General features: G+C 43.9%; 1 protein-coding gene and 1 long non-coding RNA gene across 2 annotated transcripts; both read right to left on the bottom strand.

The window, feature by feature from the left end:
- Window positions 1-117: 117 nt before the first annotated feature.
- cyld3 (cylindromatosis (turban tumor syndrome) 3) lies at window positions 118-23,410 on the bottom strand. Its single transcript, XM_071901359.2, has 17 exons — window positions 23,358-23,410; window positions 22,814-23,048; window positions 12,114-12,231; window positions 11,533-11,690; window positions 10,512-11,012; window positions 9,432-9,537; window positions 8,147-8,619; window positions 7,329-7,494; window positions 6,947-7,088; window positions 5,910-6,032; window positions 5,218-5,309; window positions 4,907-4,970; window positions 4,147-4,351; window positions 2,991-3,099; window positions 2,633-2,751; window positions 1,709-1,916; window positions 118-1,196 (listed from the first exon to the last, which is right to left on the bottom strand). Exons 2-17 carry the CDS (start codon window positions 22,982-22,984, stop codon window positions 1,012-1,014), a joined length of 2,940 nt encoding a protein of 979 aa, XP_071757460.1. The 5' UTR covers window positions 22,985-23,048; window positions 23,358-23,410; the 3' UTR covers window positions 118-1,011.
- A 1,839-nt stretch (window positions 23,411-25,249) lies between these two features.
- Window positions 25,250-26,080, bottom strand: LOC144543562 (uncharacterized). Its single transcript, XR_013507997.1, has 2 exons — window positions 25,992-26,080; window positions 25,250-25,560 (listed from the first exon to the last, which is right to left on the bottom strand). It is a non-coding gene; the product is annotated as an uncharacterized LOC144543562 (long non-coding RNA).

The following is a 26,080-nucleotide window of genomic DNA, read 5'->3' as shown; positions in this document are numbered from 1 at the left end:
GGCTGGCAAGGCGGAAATCGCATCACGGCTGCCCTCTAGTGGCACGTGAGGACAGACCATGGAGAAAACACAAAAAAATGCAGAATGGAAGAGAATAGAATACTTTATTAAGACATTTTTGTTTTCATTCTTTGCAGCTACACGTTGTATTAAACAACCCATACACAATACAAAAATATTAACACCTTGGGTAGATGAATGTGCAATCTTTCAGTATAACACATTATTTTCCAGTCTACAAATATACATGATACGTAAATGAAAGAGTGCAAATCAAGTGTAAAGTGTGCATATATTGTAAGGCACATTTTTTTCAGAGTAGTTATAGGCACACTAGGTCTGTACAGTGTGTGTATGCGAGTCATTCAGTTGAGTAAACACAGGTGTGAAGTATACCCACCTATCAGCCTAATTACCATTGACTTGTATAGGATTGTGGGGTCACAGTATACCAACTTCATGTGTGCACCCACCTCCTGAACAACCACTACACCATTAGTTCTGCATATTTTTTCCATTGGGCAATTTAGGCACATTATATGTACTGTATGTGTGTAAAAAGTGGGTCATATCACATGTGAAAACCTAACCTAATTTTCATGTTTTCACTTTAATAGAAGGATTACCTGGCTCTATAAGGTTTGAGACAATTCTAAGAATCTCAGGTTTATGCAACTTTTGAAAACCCCATTGGATAAACTGAAAAATGAATGGTAGTCAAGCTGCAAACAAGGCTTTTTGTTCCTGAAAAGCTGACATTTTGGAGATGTTAAGTTTTCATCTGACAGTGACGAAGACCTGAAGGAAAGTGTGTTTGTATATTTCAGGCCTGTCACATTTTTGGGGGGGCATTCAGGCACATTATCTCCATTTCTGTGTGTGTGTGTGTCCACATAATTTGTAGAGGCTGATCTCAGGGCTGCGGTATCTTTTCTAAGGTGAAGTGAGAGTCACATGTAAAACCAAAGACAGGATGCCAGTATGTGAATGTGTGTATGTTGTGTATCCGTGTCACTTGTAGAGGCTGAGCTCGGGGCTGTGGTAGAGACACATGTAGGCGTCACACAGCAGGCGGCGTGCGGGCTCCCGTAAGGAGGCGGGGTCCACCCTGCTCAGCTCCTCCTCCGACAGGCTGAGGTAGCGGCCCACCTCGGGACACGCCTTCACCTGGGGGATGTTGAAGCCGTTCTCGCCACCTGGGTGAGAGCAGGACAACGATTGATCTTTCTCAGTACGTGTTCTGGTGCGTTCACGAGTCCTTCATGACTCCACGATTCCAGAACAATTCTAAGATTCTAAGTTCAATATTTTTAGAATAACATTAATATTTCCTTGAAAATACCCTATTTTTGTGTACTTACATCAGTCTAATCATACTTTCTTTAATATATTATGTTTATGGGATGTTCGTGATGTGAAGCATGTTGGTCTAACCAATTTTATTTTATTATGGATTTGTCAGTAGAACAGAATTGTTTCAAGCTCACTTGTTGCCATGGTGAGAACGTAAAAACGTAGACGATACATAAACAAAGAACAGAACAGAACAGAATAGAACACAATACAGCAGAAAAAAATAGAATAAAAAATAATATGTTTAATTACACAGACGTATCTTAACAGGATAGGGGTCGATTCACTTTGAATCCACCAGTTCAAATAAATACATTTTATCTCAGTATTGAAATGTTCAGTCAGGATGTCTCACCCTCCCGGTCCGCCATGCTGTCAAAGAACAGCCAGTCCGAGGGGCGGGGCCCGTGCTTGACGAAGCTCACGTAGTGGCTCGTCTCGATGCACGTCACGGCGAAGAGGGCCAGTCGCTGGCGGGTGCCGTGCAGCGGGCCGGTCCACGGCCCGCCGGGGACGCCGACCTGCCCCGGGCGATGGGACAGACGCTTCCTGTGACTGTGGACCTGATGGAGGGATGAAGAGGAGGACAGGTTCAACATATAAAGACAGACAGATGGATGAGAGATGGATAAACAGACAGATCAGGAAGGATAAAAGATGTACTGTATGTCCTCAGAAAGGCAATGGTCATGTTTCCATTATAGTTTTATATCCCTTTATTACATTAGTTTAAAGGTGTTACGTGTAGCATTTTGTGTTTCTCAAAATGAAGACCACATTTCCCATCAACGTTTTTACATCTTCTCACAAAGAGGATGTTGGTACTTGCTCGCCCCCCTGAAACTATGCGGTTAGAATAAGTGGAACTGAAATAAAACATAAAACATTTCCAGTTTTGTGCCATAAAGCAATCTCCCTCCGTGCTGCTGTAATGCAATCCAGCAGATCTGACCCAGTGTCACACAATCTAAAATGCAGCGTAGAGGCCGACCATATTTTCAATGACTATTGTAATGGTAATTATAGGAAAGTCTTAAAATTAATGAAGTAATGATTTATTGATGTTAACATGTTACACGTAGCACCTTAAATGAAGCCCTCTGCCTCTTAGGAGGGCTTTTGCCTCTTTCCAGGCTATCACTGCAAACAAGAGGTTATTCCTTACTGAACTGCCTGGTTAAAAATACATGTTTGGTTTACTCAGGTTCAGTTTCCATACAAAAAAAGTTTCTGAGGTGAAGTCTGATGAGGTTTGGGGTCCAAAGTGATAAATGTCTACCTGGGTGTTGCAGGTCTGGCAGTACTGTTTGAGCCGGCCTGGAGTGATGTCCACATCTTCATAACACTGGAGACACTCCCACTCCGCCACAGCCTGACAGATACTGCACTGTCTCAGAGCTAGAGAGAGAGAGAGAGAGAGAGAGAGAGAGAGAGAGAGAGAGACAGAGAGAGAGAGAGAGAAAGAGAGCGAGAGAGAGAGAGAGAGAGAGAGATGAAAAAATGGATGGGGGAGGAAGGCATGCAGTTTATTCAAGTAAACACCTACACACAAAACACAAACCTGCATACCTGAAGTGAACTAAAACAGATGTGAACTAAACCAGATCTCAAGTGATCTGATCTGAAGTTGCTCTTACTGTCATCCAGCAGGTCTGTGATGTCCAGGCTGAGGGTGGGCAAGATGGCATCAAACATCTTGAAGTCCTTCCCAAACCTGGGCATGAGCAGTAGGAGGCAGGACGGGGCCTGGTGGAGTGATCAATACAGGGTCTCATAGTAACTGATGTCACCAGTGATTCAAGAGGAAAACACAAATCCTCGTATTTTTGAACAACATGCAGAGGTTTGCTCCACAATGACATATTCACTATCCACCTACTCATACAAAATGATTTGTAGCACACAATAAAAACAAATACTTGCTTTTTGAATGATAGTAGGTAATGGAAATCATTGGCTGACTGACAATACTTTTACAGACTGGATCTTTTTAGAGATCTTGAATGATGAACTTCACACTTCTCCCTATATAGTGTCTTGAAAACCTATACATGTATATGTAAGGACAGATAAGGACATATAAAAACACAATTCTTGCTTGAGTCACAACATTTAGCCAATATTGGCTGGTTTTCAATACTCACTCCTGGAGCAGGTTGGGACATATATGTACATGGGAGTTAGGTGCCTTTGCTCACAGGCACTGTGGCACTACTGGACACTGTTGGCACTGAGGATCGAACCAGTAACTCCCTGACTATTAGACAGCCTCCCGAAATAATCCACTAACCAGCTGCCAAGTTAAACATTTCAACCGAAAAAAGAAGGGCAGCAATAACAATGAGAGACGGAGACTAAGCAGGATGAAGTACATCAGTAACCAAACAATGTTTGTTATGGAAGGGAAGCTGGATGGGAAGCGAGTTTTAAATATATCACAATCGTTTGTTTTCATTGCACATTTCAAAACAGTGCAGTTCTAGCCACATTAAGTGCGTCAAGACTGGTTTGAACTCACTGTGATTCAACCTGAACAAAGAAGATTGAATTACAGTAATGAATACATAAATAACAATATTTTTATTTAATAAAGTGATTGTCTTAAAAAAGTGAATCCATGCACCCTGAAAAGCAGGTAATTATGTCTTGTATGGACGTGATCAGGAACTCAAAAAAGCAGCACAGCAGTAATCTCCCATTAGAACTGAATGGGAGCCGTGTGTCAGACCTAACCTGAAATCTTGAACCCCCCCCCCCCCTTCCCCGCTTTCGTTTGTTGACGGTTTCTGTTACCTCGACAAACTTGAGGCCGGCGTGGAGGAAGGAGGACTCCAGCAGGGCCTGGACGCTGGCAACCCGCATCCGGCCGGCCGACGGCGAGGAGAGAGAGACGGGCGAGAGGGACGGAGAGAGAGGCGAGGGAGAGGAGGGAGAGGGGGGAAGCGAGGGAGGGAAGAGCTGGTAGAGGTGACACTCCTGAGGCTGCTGGGTCATCGATCTGAAAGAGAGGAGAGGGGAAGAGAAGCGAGAGGGGTAAATGTTAGTGCTACGGTACACACGTGTCCCTTTCCAGTTTGGACTCCCATGGAAACAACACATCCTGTGTGTATCATGAGTTGGCACCAAATTGGAGTCAAGATGAGGGGAAATGCCTTTTGAGGATTTGTTGTGACCCTGATGCAACAAAGTAAACTTTTCCATTGTTCAGACCAAAGAAAACAAACTGTAGGTGTGATTACACACCTGATACCCCTTTCACACCAGAGTAGTGACACAAGAAATACATGGGTGAACCATCAGTGTGAGAGGGTTCACCTGGGAAAATCTGACCCCACAAAACGACATAGTTGGTGTTACAGTTCAGTGTTTAATCCATGTCACTATGTGCCTGCAGCGTCATGTCGTCCACCATGTTGAACACAACTGAGCTCAGCTTCTGATGACATTTTAAGGTTAAGCTGAATAAAACTTTAACCAGAATATGGCCAATAGCCGGGTTACTGTGTGCATGTAAACGTAGCGACTGACAGTGTGGCGAGTGTGATGGGGTCACCTGATCTTGAGGAGCGGCTCGACTCGGAGGAGCTGGAAAAGCTTGTTGAGGAATTCTTCAGGATCTGACAGACAGAACAGCAGCAGCATGACAGCATTCCTCAAATACTATGTGCAGGGTTGTGAAACACAAACACACACACACACACACACACACGCACACACAAGTACATGCAGACACACACTGAAGATGTTCTGCAATTATGACAGATGCATCCCCATAAACCTCTGGGGGTAGATAGGAATACAGAGGCGCACATGCACACTTACACACACACACAGACAGACACAGACACACACACAGACACACACCTTTCTCCTGATCGGTGAAGCCGGTGTCACTGTTCTCAGCCTCCAGCAGCCGTCTCAAGGCCATGGTTTTGCTGGCACACACATAGCCAAAACTGGGAAACATACCAGAACACGCATACTTCAGGACAATGAGCCTCAAGTGTTAAGAAATACACTAAACAGGAATGTGATCAGTAACACAAAACAGCAGTGGGAACTTAACAGAAACAAACGGCAGTGGGACCTTAACAGAAAAAAACACTGTAATCTCTCATTAGGAGTAAATGCCAGTAGTGTGTCTCAAATAACCTGAAATCCTAAACATAAACACATCTACATCAAACATTTACAAGCATTTCCAATAAATGCCATTAAAACGTTTCAGTGGCAAATCAAAAGTACATACAGTAGACTTTTAAAACAGGTCATGCTTGCGTCATTTATGTGGATATATCATTACTATTATTATTTGTGGTAGTTGTAGTAGTAGTAGTAGTAGTAGCAGCAGCAGCAACAGCAGCAGTAGTAGTAATACTAGTGCTACTGTATCACCAGTAATAGTTGCAGTTGCAATAGTATTACAATTCGTAGAAGGAATAAAAATAGTACCAGTAGCATATCAAAAAAAAAAAGAGAAAAAGCGCCTATAGTGTATATCCTGTACACAATCTGATATGAGTGAAATACATGTACACTGACACAAACACACAGACCTGCGCAGGGGGTTGACTATCTCGCAGCGCAGCAGGTCCTGGGCCTGACTGGAGTGGCGGTCCGTCTCAGGATCAGTAGGCCAGAGCAACACCCAGTCTGCCGAACTACAGCAGGAGAACAGACTGGAGAGAGAGAGGGAGGGAGGTAGGGAGAGATGGAGGAGGAGGGGAGAGACAAAGAAAGAAAGACAGAGAAAGAGACAAAGGGAGGCAATCACAGAAAAAACATTCACTCACACTTACATATGTTATCAATATGAATTTATCCCTGAACAGTTACAGTATAAATGTCATGTTTATTGTGGCTGGCCTCAGTAGAAACTGGTTTCCAGATTCCCAGCAGTGTCAGTGCCAGTTCTACCCTCTAAGCTATACAGGATCAACTTCATACAAAAATGTACTGGGTATAAGAGAAAGTAATTTCCCTTGTTTACCCACACATCAGAAAAGTTAACTGAGGTTTAAAAAATGTCAGCCTCCAAATTCTCTTTTTCCTTCGGAAAAAACAAAAATTGGGAAAAATCCTCAGAGTATGCAATGAATGATAATCAAAAGGGAATCCCAGAAAGAAAAAGTCAAAGGCACTCCATCCGTTTCCAAAAGTTAAAAAGCCTTTATTGGTTACATGGCTGGGAATACTAAAAACATTGAACCAACATGTTGCGGCCTGCTGGCCTTCATCAGGGAACTTCTGTATTTGCCTCTCTTTTTCCTTGTTTCAAACAAATTACTGTTTGAACAATGAACATTTATTCATATGAAGATATCGCAGATTCTTACACAGCTGGCAAAATGATTCACAACATTAGTTGAAAATGCAACCAACATCAGTAACAAGAATACTATGTACACAAACTTAAAGATGTGACATACATCCTCATTAACACATAACTACAGAGATAGTTTTGTTGAAATGTTATGCTTGAATTAACTGGGGAGTTTGCCAGCTCGATAGTAGCGCATAAACTGTTTTTTCATTTGACATATTTCATATATTGCATGAGAGTCCTATCCTAACAGCAGAGTACAGTATTTACCTGAACAGTGTAGCGTCCAGGTAGCAGGAGTTGAGGTGACCCTGGATGCCTCTCTTCCAGCCCCGGTAGAGCTCCCTGGCCTCCTCGCCCTCCACCGGAGGAGTGTGTTCCTCCACCCGCTCACTGCCCCAGTCCGCAAAGGCTGGGAGTGACAGGGACAGAGGATGTCAAACTGCATGTACATGCATAAACGGTTGGCATGCACACACAATTAACTTTATAAATGTACTTATGTACTTACTTGGCCAATAAAACCAAAACGGATTCTGATATGACAATCCACAGATGCTAGAAGCTAAATGAGGAATAAGCAAACACTAACTCTTATGCATGCTCACTCACACACACACACACACACACACAGACACACACACACGCCTACTTATTGAGTTGCACCGCTCCACTTGATTGACCGGCGTCTCGGGGGCTGGGAACCTGGAGTCCCGCCTGCAGTTGCGAAGCTTGACAAACAGCCCCTTGTTGGCCGGGCAACGGAAGTGACGTTCGCCAAGGTAACTACCATCTGTTCCGGCGGTCAGCTCCTGGTCCTGGGACACACAGAGGATTTGTATTATACCAGGGACAATGAAAGAAAGGCCAAATTTGGGCCTCCACGATATTCTTTTGGGCACTCCAAAGCATTCAAGTTTGACTGTTTGATTTGGTCTATTTTGATAAACTTTAATGATACTGGAGGAGTGATTACAGTGATACAAGGCATATTAGCAAACATCATGGTGACACAAGACCTATAGAAGCTAGTGCTTCCTTGCTACTTCTAAATAACCAACACCCAATGGCATTTTTTTTTGGCCCACTACCCACCATCTATATTCCAATTCAACCCTTGGCCCTCCATGTTTAGGGACACATAGATAAGTATTTTTCTTTTTAGGAGAGTGGGCAGTCCACGCACCTCTAGCATTTTTTATTCAACTAGACAATTGGAAAGCAGAGAGGGAGACAAAATAAAATATACATAAATAAAACAGCAAATAAAACAGAAAACATCAGGATAGTCATGAGTAGACTGATGGACTAGAATGAAGCTGCAGAAAAATGACTACAGGTCTGACAAGCAAGATCACACACAAGGCGACATTTCCATCAACACGAAAGGCTTTTGTATAGTTTCTGTATGTGCCAAATGACAGTAGCTGACAAAGACCAACACTATTAAAGCTGAAACTGTTACCTTACCAGCTCAATTCCCGCCACCAGTTCTGGAATCCCGCTGATCCGTCCAATCCAGCGAATCACCCCAAAAAGGGGCGGGTCGTTCACCTCAACCATCGACCCCACCTCCAGCTCAACCTCCAATCCCGTCTCTCCGTTCTCCCCCGCATCTTCACCGTTACCTGGCGACCTCAGCGGAGAGGGAGGGCCGTGCGCGCCGTTCGAGGGCTGCGGTTGGTCTGTGGCGGTCGGTGAGGGCGGGCCGTGGGGTTTGGGAGGCGGGACGGGGGGAGGCAGCAGGGGCTTCTGGGTGGGTTTAGGCGGGGGTTGCGGAGGGGGTTTGGGCGCTTGTTTGGCAGGGATGAGCTGAGGGGGCATCAGGGCGACTTTGGGAGCAGAGGTGGGTGATATTGCTGGTTTAGAGATGGGGGGCGGAACGGGCTTCAGGATGGGTTTGGGGTTTTGGACGGGTGTGATGTGACGGTGCAACTTGGGCTCTGAGGGAACAAAAACGGCACAAAAGAGTTAAGCATTGCTTTCCAGGCTGCATACAAAATATTTTTAATTTACACAATGCATATGAGGGCCTGCTGTACTTCCATCGTGTGTCAGGATGTACTGTGAATGTGTGAGCTGTCAATATGTCTCTGCGCCAATGTCACCAAGACAAATCCCTGTACATTTATTGTCTTTGTGATTAAAGCAAGTCAGATATAACAAGTATGGAGTAGAAGAACTACCGTAATACAGTAATACTTGCTCATTAACGCTGTTTGCTGGCTCATAAGACGATAGATGAAGATAAGATGAAGATAGACTCATTAGAGCCCTGATTTGTGATTTAAGTCTGATGCCTTCTGTTGCCCCAGTACTGGCTTTGTTTACATATTGGGATTTGCTGGACTGAAGCCATTTATTATTTCAATTCTGAAATGTATTTTATCACCTTTTTAGACAAGGGCCAACAGTATGTGACAGCAAAACATGAGTTTTAAATGTATTTTGAGGCTGTAAAACATTTGCTTTGTTCAAAAAATGCTGGTGTAAAATACAGTATTTTTCTGGGACAATTTTTTCATAAACTTTAATTAAAATGCCTAAAATATAGATAGATGTTCAAATACATTGCTGATTGAATTTTAAACATAAGGCGACAGGGTAGCCTAGTGGTTCAAGACACTGTCTTAAAAGTGACAGTTTGATTCTTAGGACAGCCAATGTGTTAACCAACAACCATGTGTCCTGTCAAAGAGCTAAATAACTAAACTACAGTGTCCAAGGCCTTGTACATATAAAAAGGTTGCTGTACCTGGGGAGACCATGGTGATCGGCAATAGCTGTCCATAGAGGAGGGAAGGAATGTGGCAGAGCTTCTCTCCCTTATAAAGTCCGTCCCAGTTACCAACCGGAGCATCCTGTAACGCACAACACAAACTCATAAGCTCAAACACAAAGGGAACTAGAAGGGCACTCGGAGAGCGCAGACCTCCGCCAAGGTTCATGCTATTATTGCTTGTTTGTGAGTTGGATCCGGATCCGCTCCAAAATGTAATGGGTTCTTCCTTGGCCCGTGTTACACCCTTCCACGAAGTTTCATGAAAATCGGGCCTGTAGTTTTTCCGTAATCCTGCTAACAGACAAACAGACAAACAAACAAACAAACGGTACCGAAAACATAACCTCCTTGGCGGAGGTAATTAGGAACAAACTAATAAGGTCAATCACAAAGACACAGACTGACTTGCACAATACACCATCATGCGCATACAAATGCAGCGGTTGTTATGCAGTGACTGTGGTTTCCCTGCACTCAATAAGAGTGACTGTGGTATGCGAGTTGTTTTTCTGCTGAATATTTTACCTGCAATATGAATTGCAATACATATGAGCACAGCTTTCTATACATTACAACAAAAATGTTTTTTAGCACTTAAAAAATAAACGAGCAGAGGGAAAAGCTTCAGATTTTCTCAGTTTGACCATCATGAAGGATTTTCTAAAACATGCAACTTGATCTGTAGGCCTGGAATTCTGCACAGCACCAGAAAAACTTGTTTAGGAGGTTGTCTGGAACAACTTTCCCTCTGAGAAAAAAACAACCATGCCTTCTGCAATGTGGAAATTGCAGAAGGCAAGGAAATTCCCACTACAGTTAGATCTTAGAATTGACAGTGCGGCCCTAGTATACATATCTGTTCACTAGAGCAGTCTTCAACTGTATCAGGCTTTCAATCTTAGAGCTAGTATCGCAGTTTTCTATACCACAACTGTTTCTTTTGATTTTGTGCGAGTTTGTAAGAGTAGCTGTCCTTTTTTTTCAAAATGGTGCAAATCTCATTTTGGGACCAAATTCTTCCTATAGTTTAATCTCCTGCTCTGTATTACTGACCAGCAGGACTCCGACGTACGTCCCTGACGAGGCCCGGCCAGGCAGCAGCCCGCAGTAGCGCACCTCCCCCCCATGGACGGTGTCCTGCAGAGGGAAACACACCCGCTGGCCGACCTGGAATGGAGGAGGCGACGTGGGGCCTCGGACCTGGACCGGGGTCTGGGCGCTAATGGGCGCAGACTCTGCGGTCCGAGGCAGGACGCTAAAGGCAGGCGGCTGAGGAGGGCCAACGGGCTGATGCTGGTGGAAACTACTCCGAAGATTGTGTTGCTGATTCGGGTGGTGGTTGTTGCTATGGTAACCATTGTTGGGGTGATTGCTGTTGCTGTGGTGGTGGTCTCGTTCCCGGGCTTGGTCATGCTCGTCAGAGCCACTGGCGCGGGACCAGCGGCGTAGCTTGACATGATTGGCCGGGAGGAACAGGGCAGAGGATTCGGGGCAGATGAAGAGCTGGTGGCCCTTATAGGAGCCGTTACTCACTCCTCTACCCACCGCTGAACCCTAGAGGGAGAGAGAGAGAGAGAGAGAGAGAGAGAGAGAGAGAGAGAGAGAGAGAGAGAGAGAGAGAGAGAGAGAGAGAGAGAGAGAGAGAGAGATGAAAAAAACTCAAGCAAACACCAACACAGAGAGAGAGAGAGAGAGAGAGAGAGAGAGAGAGAGAGAGAGAGAGAGAGAGAGAGAGAGAGAGAGAGATATGAAAAAAACTCAAGCAAACACCAACACAGAGAGAGAGAGAGAGAGAGAGAGAGAGAGAGAGAGAGAGAGAGAGAGAGAGAGAGAGATGAAAAAAACTCAAGCAAACACTAACACAGAGAGAGAGAGAGAGAGAGAGAGAGAGAGAGAGAGAGAGAGAGAGAGAGAGAGAGAGAGAGAGAGAGAGAGAGAGATGGAACAAGAGCGACAAACCATTCAAGAGCTTGAGTGACAAAAAGAGGAGGAGGAGGGAGAGCGACATAAGGAGAGGGGAAAAGCTAAATCCAAGCTTCCAAACTCCCTACAGGCTTGTGTTGAGCGAGATCACCTTGAGTTGGACCCCAAAAAACACAGCGCTGCTCCCTCTGGCCAGCGGCCCTCTGTATCTAAGCTCCGCCTCCGCCAGCTCATCTGGTTGGCCGATCTGGACCCACAACGGGGCGCCCATGGGCAAGTCAGCCAATCGCTGAAGCCTCCCAGGGTTACCTGGAAAGTCAGGTTAAAGTGTAGCTTTGTCAACATGTTTTGGAAAGTGATGCTGTTATTGTCATTATTAATACTACTACTACATCATCATTACTATTACTAGGATTATCATCACCATTACTGCTACTACTACAATCAAGATTATTACTACTACTACTACTTTTTTACTACTACTACAATCATTATTACTACTACTACTACAATCATTACTACTACTACTACTACTACTACTACTACTACTACTACTACTACTACTACTACTACTACTACTAGGATAATCATTACTACTACTGCTACTACTGCTACTACTACTACGACTACTACTAATAATAATAATACTAGGATCATCATTACTACTACGACTACTACTACTACTCCTCCTACTCCTACTACTATTAATGTAAGTGTAAATGTTAGTATTACTTAGAAATTTGAGGCGGGAGTCCGGGTCAGATACAGGCTCCAATAGACCGCTGAGGTCAGTAGGGACTTCAATCAGGAACTTCTTCTCTATCTTTACCATGATGCCGCTGTCTAATACCTGAGGGAAAACAGGATGAACAGAGAAAGGCAGGCATGGAGAGAGGGGTGGGAAGAGAAAGGGGAAATATGAGGGGAGAGAAGTTTTGATCTGAAATGAGACATCCATTTGAAAAAAAGCCACTCTATGGCACGTGGTGGATGCTGGTATCCAAAACGCCATGCTGAACCATTATTATACAAATTTTTTAGGATGGGCGGCCCAAGTAAAAATTGAACCACAAACCATGGTAGTGCCATGCACAGATAACGTAACAATAAAACAAACAATGCTGCTTCTTACAGAATAGTAGGTAACTCAATTCCTTGGTTGACAAAACGATAACACTTTTACACAATGAATCTTCTATATTTTAGATTTATTGAATATTCTACTGTTTATGGTATGTCATGCACTGTCCCCTTGCACTAAATGATTTCCTGATTTCCCTGTACCATGTGGGCCAGTATGGTCATTGGTCACGGCTAGAGTTGGTCTGTCTCTCTGTAGTGGAGTAGGGTAGCTGTCTGACATTGATGTCGCTGTAGGCGTCATGTTGATGTCGCACAGGATATCATAATAAAAAGCATAGAGGCACTCTGATTGGGTAAAGTAAGCCTCTATCTTCGTATCTTGGATCTTTGGACGGATCTTATTTTTGCTTATTGCCCTTTCCGAAGACACAGAAGAACCCACACAACACTCTTTTTCTTTTGTTGTGTTATAAATCACTTTACTCGCAAGGGTGGAAGTAACTAAATAAACATTTACTCCTGTTACTGTGATTGAGTAGCTTTTTATGTCCTTGTACTTTTATAGTAGCCTATTTTTTTAAAGCCAGTAATTTTACTTTGACTTAAGTAAGTTTTTGCTGAAGTATTGTACTTATTAAATATATATTTTAAATCACATCCATATGGAGTTTGTGGCTCCATAAGCATCAGAAACTGGACAATCGGACAATCGGACAATTGTGGAGCCATTCACAGTGAGTCAGCAAAGAGAAGAGTAATCTGGTTTTACTTTGTTTGTGAAAAAATATGTTAAATTCTAATAAACTCAACGTCAGTTCAACGTCACGTCAACAACATGCGGATACCTTCTAGGACAGGTGAAAGCAGGTGCCTATAACTGCTCCGCCCACTTTGCCATCGTCCTTCTGGTTAAACACCGCCGACTATCTTGTCTGTTTGCTTGGCAATATGGAAACAATGAATGAAATATGGAAGCATACATCATCTAAACTGCGGCGATCGGATGGCGTAACTGTACTGCACCCATCTACCCACGAAATTGGCCCGAAATACCATCCGTGGACATTTTCAATTACATTGTAGTACTGTCCCTTGGAGTGGTTGGATGGAGCTACTAAACTAGGAACTATACTAAAGCAAATTGATTTGATCCAATTTGGATCAAATCAATTTGCTTTAGTATAGTTCACACACACACACACACACACACACACACACACACACACACACACACACACACACACACTTTGAATCGAAGCATTATCCAGACAAACAACGTAGCCTAAGTCACACTGACAAGCATATTGAAGCTGAATGGAGGCTATAATCATAAAGAACAAAATAAGATTATTATTATGTAGGCTGAAGCTACAGTAGTCTATGTAGGCGATGCAGTTATGGCTCGTAACTTCATCTGACATTCTCATATTCCAATATTAATCCGACTTAAATAACGTTTCCAAACTCCAAATGAAATTAAAAAAAATATTGTTGATCAAATCGTCTGGGGTTAACACTTTTGGGCCTGTTGCCTAAACATTTTTATTTATACAGATCAGCATGTCCAAACGCTCCGGAGTAATGCACCACATACTGTTCTGTTCACCAGCGGCAGAGAAGACGCGCTCTGGCGGGACAGAGGTCCCGGGGTGCAGAGGCACCGCTGCGTTAGTGCTGTCAGCCTGGGAATCCTACCTGGCTGTCTTTCCACCAGTCCAATGGATTCGTATTAAGTGGTGGAGGCATTTCTTTCAAGTAGCTCTCCACTTTGGTTTAATTTGGTCATTTGCGCAGTTGGACTAACCGGCTGCGATGACGCAATTCAAACAGTCGTTAACCTTTAAGGTTAATCGATGTGTAACAAACAATAAATCGATCAGCAATTTTTGTTGGACATCCCTAGATCCGTTGGAAATTGATCATGATTAATTCCTTGCTGTGCTCCCGGTCAGCTGTGTAAAGATGGCACAAGGCGGTAAAATGTAGGATAAAAGTAATAAGACTGCACCGTTACTAAGCCATAAGTTAGTTTCCATCAGTGATCTAAATGGTAAACGTTTTAATCGAAATTTAGATCAGCAGTGTTTGAGTGTGTATAGCCTACATGTTTATGTGCGTGTGTGTGTGTGTGTGTGTGTGTGTGTGTGTGTGTGTGTGTGTGTGTGTGTGTGTAAACACAATGAAACAGATCTCAAGTTGCATCAGTTTGGCCTCCTTTTTTATTGTTTTAGACTTGTACGGTAGTCGGTTACATAACTAGCTATTAGCGTACACCATAAACAAACTAGATGTAATCCCACTTCCGCTCTAAAACAGAAGTGAGATTACAAAATGACCAACAGCCCAGCGCCCTGGTCCTCGAGAAACATACGGTGAATACTGGCAGAATTCCCATTTACAGCCATTATGATGTCATAATGATCACGGAATGCCAGGTAGCCAATGTAAACGCTTGCCAAACTCAGTCAATCTCTTGCAGAATTCCCATTATAACGTCATAATGGTCACGGAATGCCAGGTAGCAAATATAAGCGCCTGCGAGTTTGTCAGTGGCATGAAGTTATTCACAACCTCACAAGTTCCCCTACTACTCAGACAGAGAGAAACAGACAGATGAGAGGATGGCACAGAGAGAGAGAGATAAGAATAGCGGTGTGCTACAGTTTGATGAAGCCAAGATGAGACCTCAGGAAACTTCCATCAAGGAGTATGTGGAGTTGAGAGAGGCTGAAATTAATTTCTTTTTGCAAAAGATGCCAGAGTTGGAGTACTGCTTACCTGCCACAGCTAAGCACACTGAGAGAGTGAGACAGATGAAGGAGATGATGGCACAGCAAAAGAAAAAGCTGCTGGAGAGAGAAAGACAAATGAAGGAGAAGATGGCACAGCAAGAGGAAGAGAAAAGGCTTCTGGACAGAGAAAGGCAGGTGCAGAAGATGATGCATCTAAAGGAAGATGAAAGGCACCTTGAGAGAGAGAGACAGATGGAGGAGAGGATGGCACGGCAAGAGAGAAAGCTGGTGGAGACAGACAGACAGGTGGAGGAGAAGATGGCTCAGCTAGAGGAAGAGAACAGGCTTCTGGCAAGAGAAAGGCAGGTGCAGAAGAGGACATATCTAAAGGAAGACAGAAGGCACCTTGACAGAGAGAGACAGATGGAGGAGAGGATGGCACGGCAAGAGAGAAAGCTGGTGGAGACAGACAGACAGGTGGAGGAGAAGATGGCTCAGCTAGAGGAAGAGAACAGGCTTCTGGCAAGAGAAAGGCAGGTGCAGAAGAGGACATATCTAAAGGAAGACAGAAGGCACCTTGATAGAGAGAGACAGATGGAGGAGAGGATGGCACAGCTAGACAAAAAGCTGCTGGAGACAGACAGACAGGTGGAGGAGAGGATGGCACAGCTAGACAAAAAGCTGCTGGAGACAGACAGACAGGTGGAAGAGAAGATGGCACAGCTAGAGAAAAAGCTGTTTGAGACAGACAGACAGGTAGAGAAGAAGATGGCTCAGCTAGAGGAACAGAAAAGGCTCCTGGAGGGAGAAAGACAGTTAGAGAAGACAAGACAGCTGAAGAAAGACAAAAAGCACCTTGAGAGAGAGAGACAGATGGAGGAGAGGATGGCACAGCTAGAGAAAAAGCTGCTGGAGACAGACAGACAGGTGGAAGAGAAGATGGCTCAGCTAGAGGAACAGAAAAGGCTCCTGGAGGGAGAAAGACAGATGGAGAAGACAAGACAGCTGAAGAAAGACAGAAAGCACCTTGAGAGAGAGAGACAGATAGATGAGATGATGGCACAGCTGAAGGAAGAGAAAAGGCTCCTGGAGAGAGAAAGACAGGTGGAGAAGATGAGACAGCAAAAGAAAGACAAAAGGCACATTGAGAGAGAGAGACAGATGGAGGAGAGGATGGCACAGCTGGAGAAAAAGCTGCTGGAGAGAGACAGACAGGTGGAAGAGAAGATGGCACAGCTAACGAAAGAGAAAAGGCATGTTAAGAGACAGATGGGAGAGAAAGCTGCACAGCTGGAGAAACAAATAGAGCTCCTGGAAAGAGAAAGACAGGTCGAGAAGATGGCACAGATAGAGAGAGAGGAGAAGCTTCTTGAGAGAGAAAGACAGGTTGAGGAGAAGATGGAACAGCCAAAGAAAAAAAAGAAGTGGCTGTTTGGCTTCCTGAAAAAGTGGAGAGCAAAAAGGAGTGCAGACACGGCAGGACAAACGGGTGAAGGAGCGCCTGGCCCTCCCAGTGGAGACACTGACCAGAAAACTGGTGAAGGAGCGCCTGGCCCTCCCAGTGGAGACACTGCCCTGAAAACTGGTGAAGGAGCGCCTGGCCCTCCCAGTGGAGACACTGCCCTGAAAACTGGTGGAGTGTCTGGCCCTCCCAGTGCAGACACTGACCTGTCCAGTGCAGACACTGACCTGTCCAGTACAGACACTGACCTGTCCAGTGCAAACACTGACCAGAAAACTGGTGAAGGAGCGCATGGCCCTCCCAGTGCAGACACTGACCTGTCCAGTGCAGACACTGACCTGTCCAGTGCAGAAACTGACCTGTCCAGTACAGACACTGACCTGAAAACTGGTGAAGGAGCACCTGGCCCTCCCAGTGAAGATGATGACATGCAAACTGGTGAAGGAGCGCCTGGCCCTCCCAGTGCAGACACTGACCTGTCCAGTACAGACACTGACCTGAAAACTGGTGAAGGAGCACCTGGCCCTCCCAGTGAAGATGATGACATGCAAACTGGTGAGGGAGCGCCTGGCCCTCCCAGTGCAGACACTGACCTGTCCAGTGCAGACATTGACCTGAAAAGTGGTGGAGTGTCTGGCCCTCCCAGTGGAGACACTGACCTGAAAACTGGTGTAGGAGCGCCTGGCCCTCCCAGTGGAGACACTGACCTGAAAACTGGTGTAGGAGCGCCTGGCCTTCCCAGTGGAGACACTGACCTGAAAACTGGTGGAGTGTCTGGCCTTCCCAGTGCAGACGCTGCCCTGAAAATTGGTGGAGCGTCTGGCCTTCCCAGTAACGTGCAAACTGATGACAACACTTGGGACTCTTCCAGTGAAGACGACCTGCCCAATGCAGACACTGACCTAAAAACGGGTGGAGCATCTGGCCTTCCCAGTACAGTCACTGCCCTGAAAACTGGTGCAGTGTCTGGCATTCCCAGTAACATGCAAACTGGTGACAGCCCGTGGGACTCTTCCAGTGAAGACGATGACGTGCAAACTGGTGAAGGAGTGCCTGGCCCTCCCAGTGCAGTCACTGCCCTGAAAACTGGTGGAGCGTCCGGCCTTCCCAGTGCAGTCACTGACCTGAAAACTGGTGGAGCTTCTGGCCTTCCCAGTAACGTGCAAACTGGTGACAGCCCGTGGGACTCTCCCAGTGAAGACGATGACGTGCAAACTGGTGAAGGAGTGCCTGGCCTTCCCAGTGCAGACACTGCCCTGAAAACTGGTGCAGCGTCTGGCCTTCCAAGTGCAGACACTGACCTGAAAACTGGTGGAGCGTCTGGCCTTCCCAGTAACGTGCAAACTGGTGACAGCCCGTGGGACTCTCCCAGTGAAGACGATGACGTGCAAACTGGTGAAGGAGTGCCTGGCCTTCCCAGTGCAGACACTGCCCTGAAAACTGGTGCAGCGTCTGGCCTTCCAAGTGCAGACACTGACCTGAAAACTGGTGGAGCGTCTGGCCTTCCCAGTAACGTGCAAACTGGTGACAGCCCGTGGGACTCTCCCAGTGAAGACGATGACGTGCAAACTGGTGAAGGAGTGCCTGGCCTTCCCAGTGCAGACACTGCCCTGAAAACTGGTGGAGCGTCCGGCCTTCCAAGTGCAGACACTGCTCTGAAAACTGGTGGTGCGTCCGGCCTTCCAAGTGCAGTCACTGCTCTGAAAACTGGTGGAGAGTCTGGCCTTCCCAGTGCAGTCACTGCCCTGAAAACTGGTGGAGCGTCCGGCCTTCCCAGTGCAGTCACTGCTCTGAAAACTGGTGGAGCGTCCGGCCTTCCCAGTGCAGTCACTGCCCTGAAAACTGGTGGAGCGTCCGGCCTTCCCAGTGCAGACACTGACCTGAAAACTGGTGGAGCTTCTGGCCTTCCCAGTAACGTGCAAACTGATGACAGCCCGTGGGACTCTTCCAGTGAAGATGACCTGCCCAATGCAGACACTGACCTGAAAAGTGGTGAAGTAGCGCCTGGTCATCCCAGTGGAGATGCTTACCTGAAAACGGGTGAAGGAGCACCTGGTCATCCCAGCACACACACTAACGTGAAAACTGATGGCAACCCGCTCGACTATCCCAGTGAATACGATGACTTGGTGAATGAACTGCTGAACTGGTGAAGGAGCGTCTGGCCCTCCCAGCACACACACTGATTTAAACTGTTGAAGGAGCGTCTGGCCCTACCAGCACACACACTGATTTAAACTGGTGAAGGAGCATCTGGCCCTCCCAGCACACACACTGATTTAAACTGGTGAAGGAGCGTCTGGCCGTCCCAGCACACACACTGATTTAAACTGTTGAAGGAGCGTCTGGCCCTCCCAGCACACACACTGATTTAAACTGGTGAAGGTGCGTCTGGCCCTCCCAGCACACACACTGATTCAAACTGGTGAAGGAGCGTCTGGCCCTCCCAGTACACACACTGATTTAAACTGTTGAAGGAGCGTCTGGCCCTACCAGCACACACACTGATTTAAACTGGTGAAGGAGCGTCTGGCCCTCCCAGCACACACACTGATTTAAACTGGTGAAGGAGCGTCTGGCCCTCCCAGCACACACACTGATTTAAACTGGGGAAGGAGCGTCTGGCCCTCCCAGCACACACACTGATTTAACTGGTGAAGGAGCGTCTGGCCCTCCCAGTACAAACACTGATTTAACTGGTGAAGGAGCGTCTGGCCCTCCCAGTACAAACACTGATTTAACTGGTGAAGGAGCGTCTGGCCCTCCCAGCACACACAGATTTAAACTGGTGAAGGAGCGTCTGGCCCTCCCAGCACACACACTGATTTAAACTGGTGAAGGAGCGTCTGGCCCTCCCAGCACACACACTGATTTAAACTGGTGAAGAAATAAATAAATGCCAATAAATTTTGATGTCTATGAAGAGCTGTGTCTTTGTTTTTTAATGAACTACTAGACCTATATGCTAACTGAAAATCACACCACTGCCTTTTGTCAGCGGCATGAAGTCATGCCACATCATGTTCAATATTAATTAGCATAGATTCTACAGACCAAAATCACTCAAATGCATTTCGACCACACAACGAACTGCATCTAGGAGTTAGTTGCAAACCAAACTGCTTACAAGCAAACATTTCTTGATAGTTATGATTTTCATGTTTTAACTTCTCTCTAACGGCCATTGGGTGGTCAAAATGGTTATCCCAATATCACAAATGTACCTAACAAAAGTGCTACCTATCTTTTTTCACTGATGCTTTATCACTGTCAGCAGCCTGGGACAGTCCCAAGCCTCGAGTCCAAGTAGGCTCAGAGAGCCTGTTCCAGATTCATAATAATAACTTTATTTATATAGTACCTTTAAAAACAGAGTTTACAAAGTGCTTTGACAGACAAAATAAAAGCAGTATACTCAAAATTTGAATTTAAAAAGCAATGAAGCAATAATAAACAGGGATTAAATTCAGATAGGAGGACAGAGGTGGAAATGAGCAACATTCAAGTAAATAGTGGGATAATCGTAACATGAAAACCAAAATAAACAGCGAGGTTAATCAACCATGGAGATGTAAATTTTTTTATAAATCGTAATGTTGGATGGTGTTGGAATATCATGGAACATTATGGAATTACAAGTTTTGTAGTATGCTCATGGTATGTAGTAGTAGGTGTGGGCATAGTCGTCGTCGTGGAGAGTCAATTAGATTGCGTTTATTTTGGAGCCAGAAAGAAAGAGGAGCTGCCGTTCCACAGTGTGGGGATACTTTGAATTTATCCCAACAAGGTTGCCATATTACCCAAATGCCCTTGCATAAATAACACTTTCACGTGATTTCTGTTTGAAACAGACATAGCCTACAGGCCTAAATGGCCAACCAAATCAATCTATTTGTACAGCACATTTCATATACAGTTTTTTACAATCACTTTGGCACTAATTTCAGAACCTTGATGTCATTTTTCAAAACTCTAGACACAAAACTCACAACGGATGATCAAAATGCACATTTTTCAAAACTCTAACACTTCTTCCAATTGCTTGGATACAATACACATAAACCTAAGATCATTTGTTCATTGAACTAAAATCACCTGTTCAAACTGACACAACTTAACATCAAAGTATTACCATTTCAAAATGCAATTCACACATTACATCTGAGATGACTGTCTATTCATTTCATTACAATGATCTAACTATCAATTGATACAACTGCTCAAAATGATAAGTAACTGTTGCATTACTCTTAATGCATAGTTTTATTAAACTGACGAACAATATTCCATGTTTAGATCATGAAAGTTTCAGGATAACGAGATCCATTGACACCAATTACCGTGGAACATGAACCAAGTGGACTACATTATCTATGGATGTAATATTTCATCATCATTCTTTATCAGACACTGTTTCTATGGTCCCATGTACCACTTTTCCAGACCATGTTTTCAGATTTGACATTACTGTATGTATGCAGGCCTTTGTAATGCAATGACATCATGGCAGACCAGTGTCAGGCCTGGATTCGCCATGCCCAAGATTCCTCCCAAGATGTTTGGCTAATGAAAACATCCATTGTGATGTGGATGAGAACCTGTGGCCAAATCCACAAGATGGAAATATAGAAATACAGTAATCAATCCTTTGTTTTGCTTTTTACAGTAAGCCAGGTGAGGAACACTGCAGTTGACGTTTTACAGTACTGTAGTTTTTTTCTTTTTTGTAACCAATTATTTTAAATTTCAGATTTTGTTCAATGATTCCACTGTGTCTGTAGTATTCTCTCTACTAGTCCTTTTACAGTGATGTATTTACGTGTAGTACCATAATGAAACATGTATCACATATTTTGTACTACAATATTTAATGATTGTACGAACAACTAAACAGTGAAACTATCGGTATCTTGTGTGTGATCTAAATTAATGTTCCTATGGTATTTCATGATAAATGAGTTATTTGAACCAATGATTCTGCAAGTGCAAGGTTTCTTTAAAGATATGAATGCACAATGCAATGTTTTGAACATTGGACAGCCTGTGTTACAAGTGATGACCGTTTTGAGTTTTGTGTCTAGAGTTTTGAAAAATGACATCAAGGTTCTGAAATTAGTGCCAAAGTGATTGTAAAAAACTGTAATAGCATAATATATTTCACAACGTATCACTGAATCACCTCTGCCCAAAGCCGCAATGGCAGTCTGTCCTTAAGCACTTTCTCCCTACTCTTCCACATTATCACTTTGGTTATCTTCATTTATCCCTTTTGTTCTTCTGGCTTGCGTTTACTGTCAAAAAACATTCACTCTCACACTCAATACTTCATTATCAAGTTTGAAACACTGAATAACACAAGTCAATGAACACACATGTTCACATAAGTGGAAACGAACCTGAGTCTACCGTGTGGGAGGGTAAGATCTAGCTTCTGTGCTATACGTCCCACCCAAATTATTAGTATTTGTCTACTGTAGTTTACTCTGTTACACTCTGTTCACCAGTAGAGCGCAATATGTATCGTCTCCAAGTATTGAACCCTTTTTCGACAGGGTGAGTTGGAAAACCGTAATGTTTCAGAAAGCTTATTTTCGCCATCACTACTGGTTACAATACCCCAAAAAAGAAGTAACTAATGCCACTGAGCAATTTTTGAGGATGACTAGCCATTTAAAACACGTCTAAATGGTCCATTGCCGTCTGGGCTAAATTTAGGTTAAATGGGGTTGAAAAGTGACAGTTGAGTAGATGTCTAGCCCCTTTGGGACTGGCACTACACTATGTGGGGGGCAGTCCCGAGGCGTTCCATTAAAAACCGTGCGGTTAAAATCTATGTGGCAGTTTGACTTCATTTGGGCAAGGTTTCCACCGAATTTTGCCAATCTGACAAGCTTTCTTAAGTCCTTGAACCATATAAGGAGTAAAACATATTGTTTGAAAGTATTTGCAATAGAGTATAAAAACCTTTGTGTGTCTTGTCCTAGTTATTGCATGTCTTAAAAATGGCTGCCAGTATTTGCTTATGTCACTGTGAGTTATGTGAGTTGTCAAAATGTTCCTGTACAAAAGGCACCAAGACAAAAAAAACATCCTGGGCGTGTATTGTACTTAGTGATAAATAAAGTTAATGTGATTCTGTGTGTGTGTGTTCATACCTTCACCCACAGCTGGTCCCCTCTGCTCTTGCCCGCATCTTGTTCCTGGCAGATGTTTCCCCTCTGCAGCCGGATGGCTCCTTCCAGCTGGTCCTGGACCTTCAGGTTGGTCGATATCAAGAACGTTTTGGGGGGGCGGCGCCTCCTGCCTTGTTCGTGGGCTCCTGACATTTCTTTTAGTGTGTGTGTGTGTGTGTATGTGTGTGTCACAGAGGACTGAAACCACTCATTTCACCTGTAAAATTCAGAAACGTACGTATTACAAGCCAGTAACGGACGACAGGAGGGTAAAGTTGACCGTTGGCTCCTTCCATCTCTTCACTCTGTAACTACGGTAACGGTAGAACTTAGGTTAGCTAAACAGGCGCTAACATTTCCTCGCCCACACGCACAGCACCCACTCTACCTTAAAAACCTTTCCTCATTCATGTACAAAATGTGATTCATTCGTACATTTTTTTTAAAAAGCAGAAACGCTTAACTTTCTGCCAAATTCTCGATTACAAGTTACGTAATTACATCTTGACCATCATTAGATACTCACCAACTTCACCAACTTTGGCGTCCGTCAACATTTCCAGACATTTAACTAGGCAGCTCCGCTTCAATAACAAACGGCTCGAAGCAGGAAGCAAGTTGCTGACACCAGCGGGAACCAATGACAAGTGAGAAAAGTTTAAGGGGGACATAGTTTTGGCCAATCAGAACATTTGTGGGCGTTACCGCGACGGGGAAATTCCATAGTTCTTGATAGGCAAGGTACACAGTGATGCATGTAGGAAACTGTTACACGCACGCACGCACGCACACACATACACACACACACACACACACACACACACACACACACACACACACACATTTTCATATTAACAACAAATGTGTGGTTGGATTTTTTTTATTAGTTTATAAATAGAATAGAAAAATATTACGCCTATACTTACTCCAACTCTTTTTACATTCACATGTCTCATGTGCCAAACAGTCCTCCATGAAAGAAATATTTAGAGAAAGTTCAAATAAAAGGAGAAGTATTCTGTGTGCAATCAAAACTGAGAATATAGTGCAGAATTCCCCTAAAAAACAAACAAACATGATAACATTAATTAGAAGTGCATTGTCAAACGTGCAGCATCAAAGGCTTCATGGCACAACACAGTAGGTGTATGCAGTGGCTGGGCAGTGGGCCAAAAACAGGGCAGGTGTGTGAAGCAGACGAGTTAAGTTAATCAATTAAGTCGATTTTGGGCGGCAGATTAACCGGCCATCAAACGCCCACGGCAGCTGGCATCCGTCCTGCTGAAGTGTCCTCGAGCAAGGCACTAAATCCCTCCAGCTCCAGGAGCAAGCAACTAAGATGAAAATGTATCACAAAATCACCCACTGATGCCTGCTATGCCCACCCCAAAAGACAATTTTCTACTTTAATTGGCACAACAGGTGCCAACACACTCCATACAGGCGTGTGCCGCTGTAATACAAAAACTATAAACTGAAGCTAACTAAAATGGAACCTTTCTCAAAAATAAAAGCAAAACTAAAACAAGTAAAACTAACTGGAGTGGGAAATCTGTAAATAAAATAATATATATTGTAAAACTAAAATAACCCTGTTTTGTTTCCCCTATTTGAGGCAAAACCCACTGTTCACCCTTTTACAAGTGAATCCTCTGTAGAATTACAGCTGATAGACAAGACACTTTGTGGTCTATCATGGTAATCACCTAAGATGGATGCCATATATTTGTTTTTATAAAGTTGTGATTCAAATGAGCAGTGTTTTATGAGTGGACAGTGCATGTGACTCAGATAGAATATTAACACAAATGCCACAAATGAACCTCTCTTCACAGCATCTTTTGTTGCATTATTTTCAATGTAAATAAGGCACTATTGCACGTTTCAGTGCTGAGAGCTAAGCATGTTTTTAGTATTTAGTAGGGCTGGTTTTTATATATTTCAAAAAGAGCATTGCACTTAAAAAACAGGTTTTCAAGAGCGATTACAAGCGCTTCCCCAATATCAGTTTTAGCACTGTTAGCTAAAAAAAATAGTTGCACAGTACAAATACTCAGTTCCATGACAACATTATTAAAAGTTTTATGGCAGCCATGTTGAGTGTTCCTGCCAACTGACCATCAAATAATGTGAGTTTGACTGGTGACACACAGGTTCATGAGATAACCTAGACACAGTAAAAGCGACACGGTTTTCCACTGAATGGTCCGTGAGCAGAAAGCTTTCCGAAGACACTTTCAGTTCCCAGAGTCTCAGGTCTTCATTTGACCCGTCAGGATGCGGTTTAGTGTCTTATCCAGAAGACAAAGGCAGCTCCTTGGTGTGTGGGTGTGAATGCCGAACAGGTGACGGCCCAGATTGCCTTTTCAACATCCAGTCAGTGCAGATTTCCATCATGATCTGATCTGATTCTTAGTGTTTGCTTTTTTTGCTACCAGGTGAGTGGGGCTTCATCACATCAGGACAATTCATATTCTGTCAGTTCAGTTGTCAATCGCGCAGAAATACGCTCAATGGACTTTCAAATACTTTGCTGTGATTGTCTAAACTTGGCACTCATTGTACTGCTATATTTTGTAAAAACCCCGCCCATCTGGTACACCAGGTAGGTTAAAACAAACGATAATAATAGTTTCAAATTGGCCACGCCTGCAAATTGCAGTATAAGAGTGTGTCCTGCTCAATTTCTATGGTCAAAACAAAAAAAAAATCAACATTTTCTGTGGTTGCTTTTTCTATGTTCTAATAATTTATATGAAATGTATCTGGTGTTGTTAACTGCCCTTAACCTTTTCATGGCTGTCAAACAACTGCATAATCATTATAATTTAATTATCTGGAAGTCACAAAATGCTAACAAGCTAGCAAACTTCTGTAGCCTACAAGAGTCATGTTGGCATTTTGAGACTTCAAGAAAAAAGTTTGATGATCATGCTCTTGTTTGAGAACCGTGAAAAGGTAACAACAAAATATTTACACCATATACATTTCACCAGTGGTGGTAAAAGTACTCAAATCCTTTACTTAAATAAAAGTATTAGCAGTAAAATGTAAAAGTAAAAGTACTCATTCTGAAGAACGGTCCCTTTCAGAGTGTTAAATTATTGATGCATTAACCTGTAAGAAGTATTTTAATGTTGTCGGTCTAACTGCTCCATACACTGTTGGGGAGTTTAAACTCTAACAATGCAACATATTTTATGAGCTTATTGTATGTTTTGCATGTAAAACCTTATTCTGCAAAGTAAC

The sequence above is a fragment of the Centroberyx gerrardi genome, chromosome 23 (assembly GCF_048128805.1).
Source record: "Centroberyx gerrardi isolate f3 chromosome 23, fCenGer3.hap1.cur.20231027, whole genome shotgun sequence".
Classification (NCBI taxonomy): domain Eukaryota; kingdom Metazoa; phylum Chordata; class Actinopteri; order Beryciformes; family Berycidae; genus Centroberyx; species Centroberyx gerrardi.
Note: the sequence above shows the minus strand (reverse complement) of the source record. Positions and strands in the feature narration are given on the sequence as shown.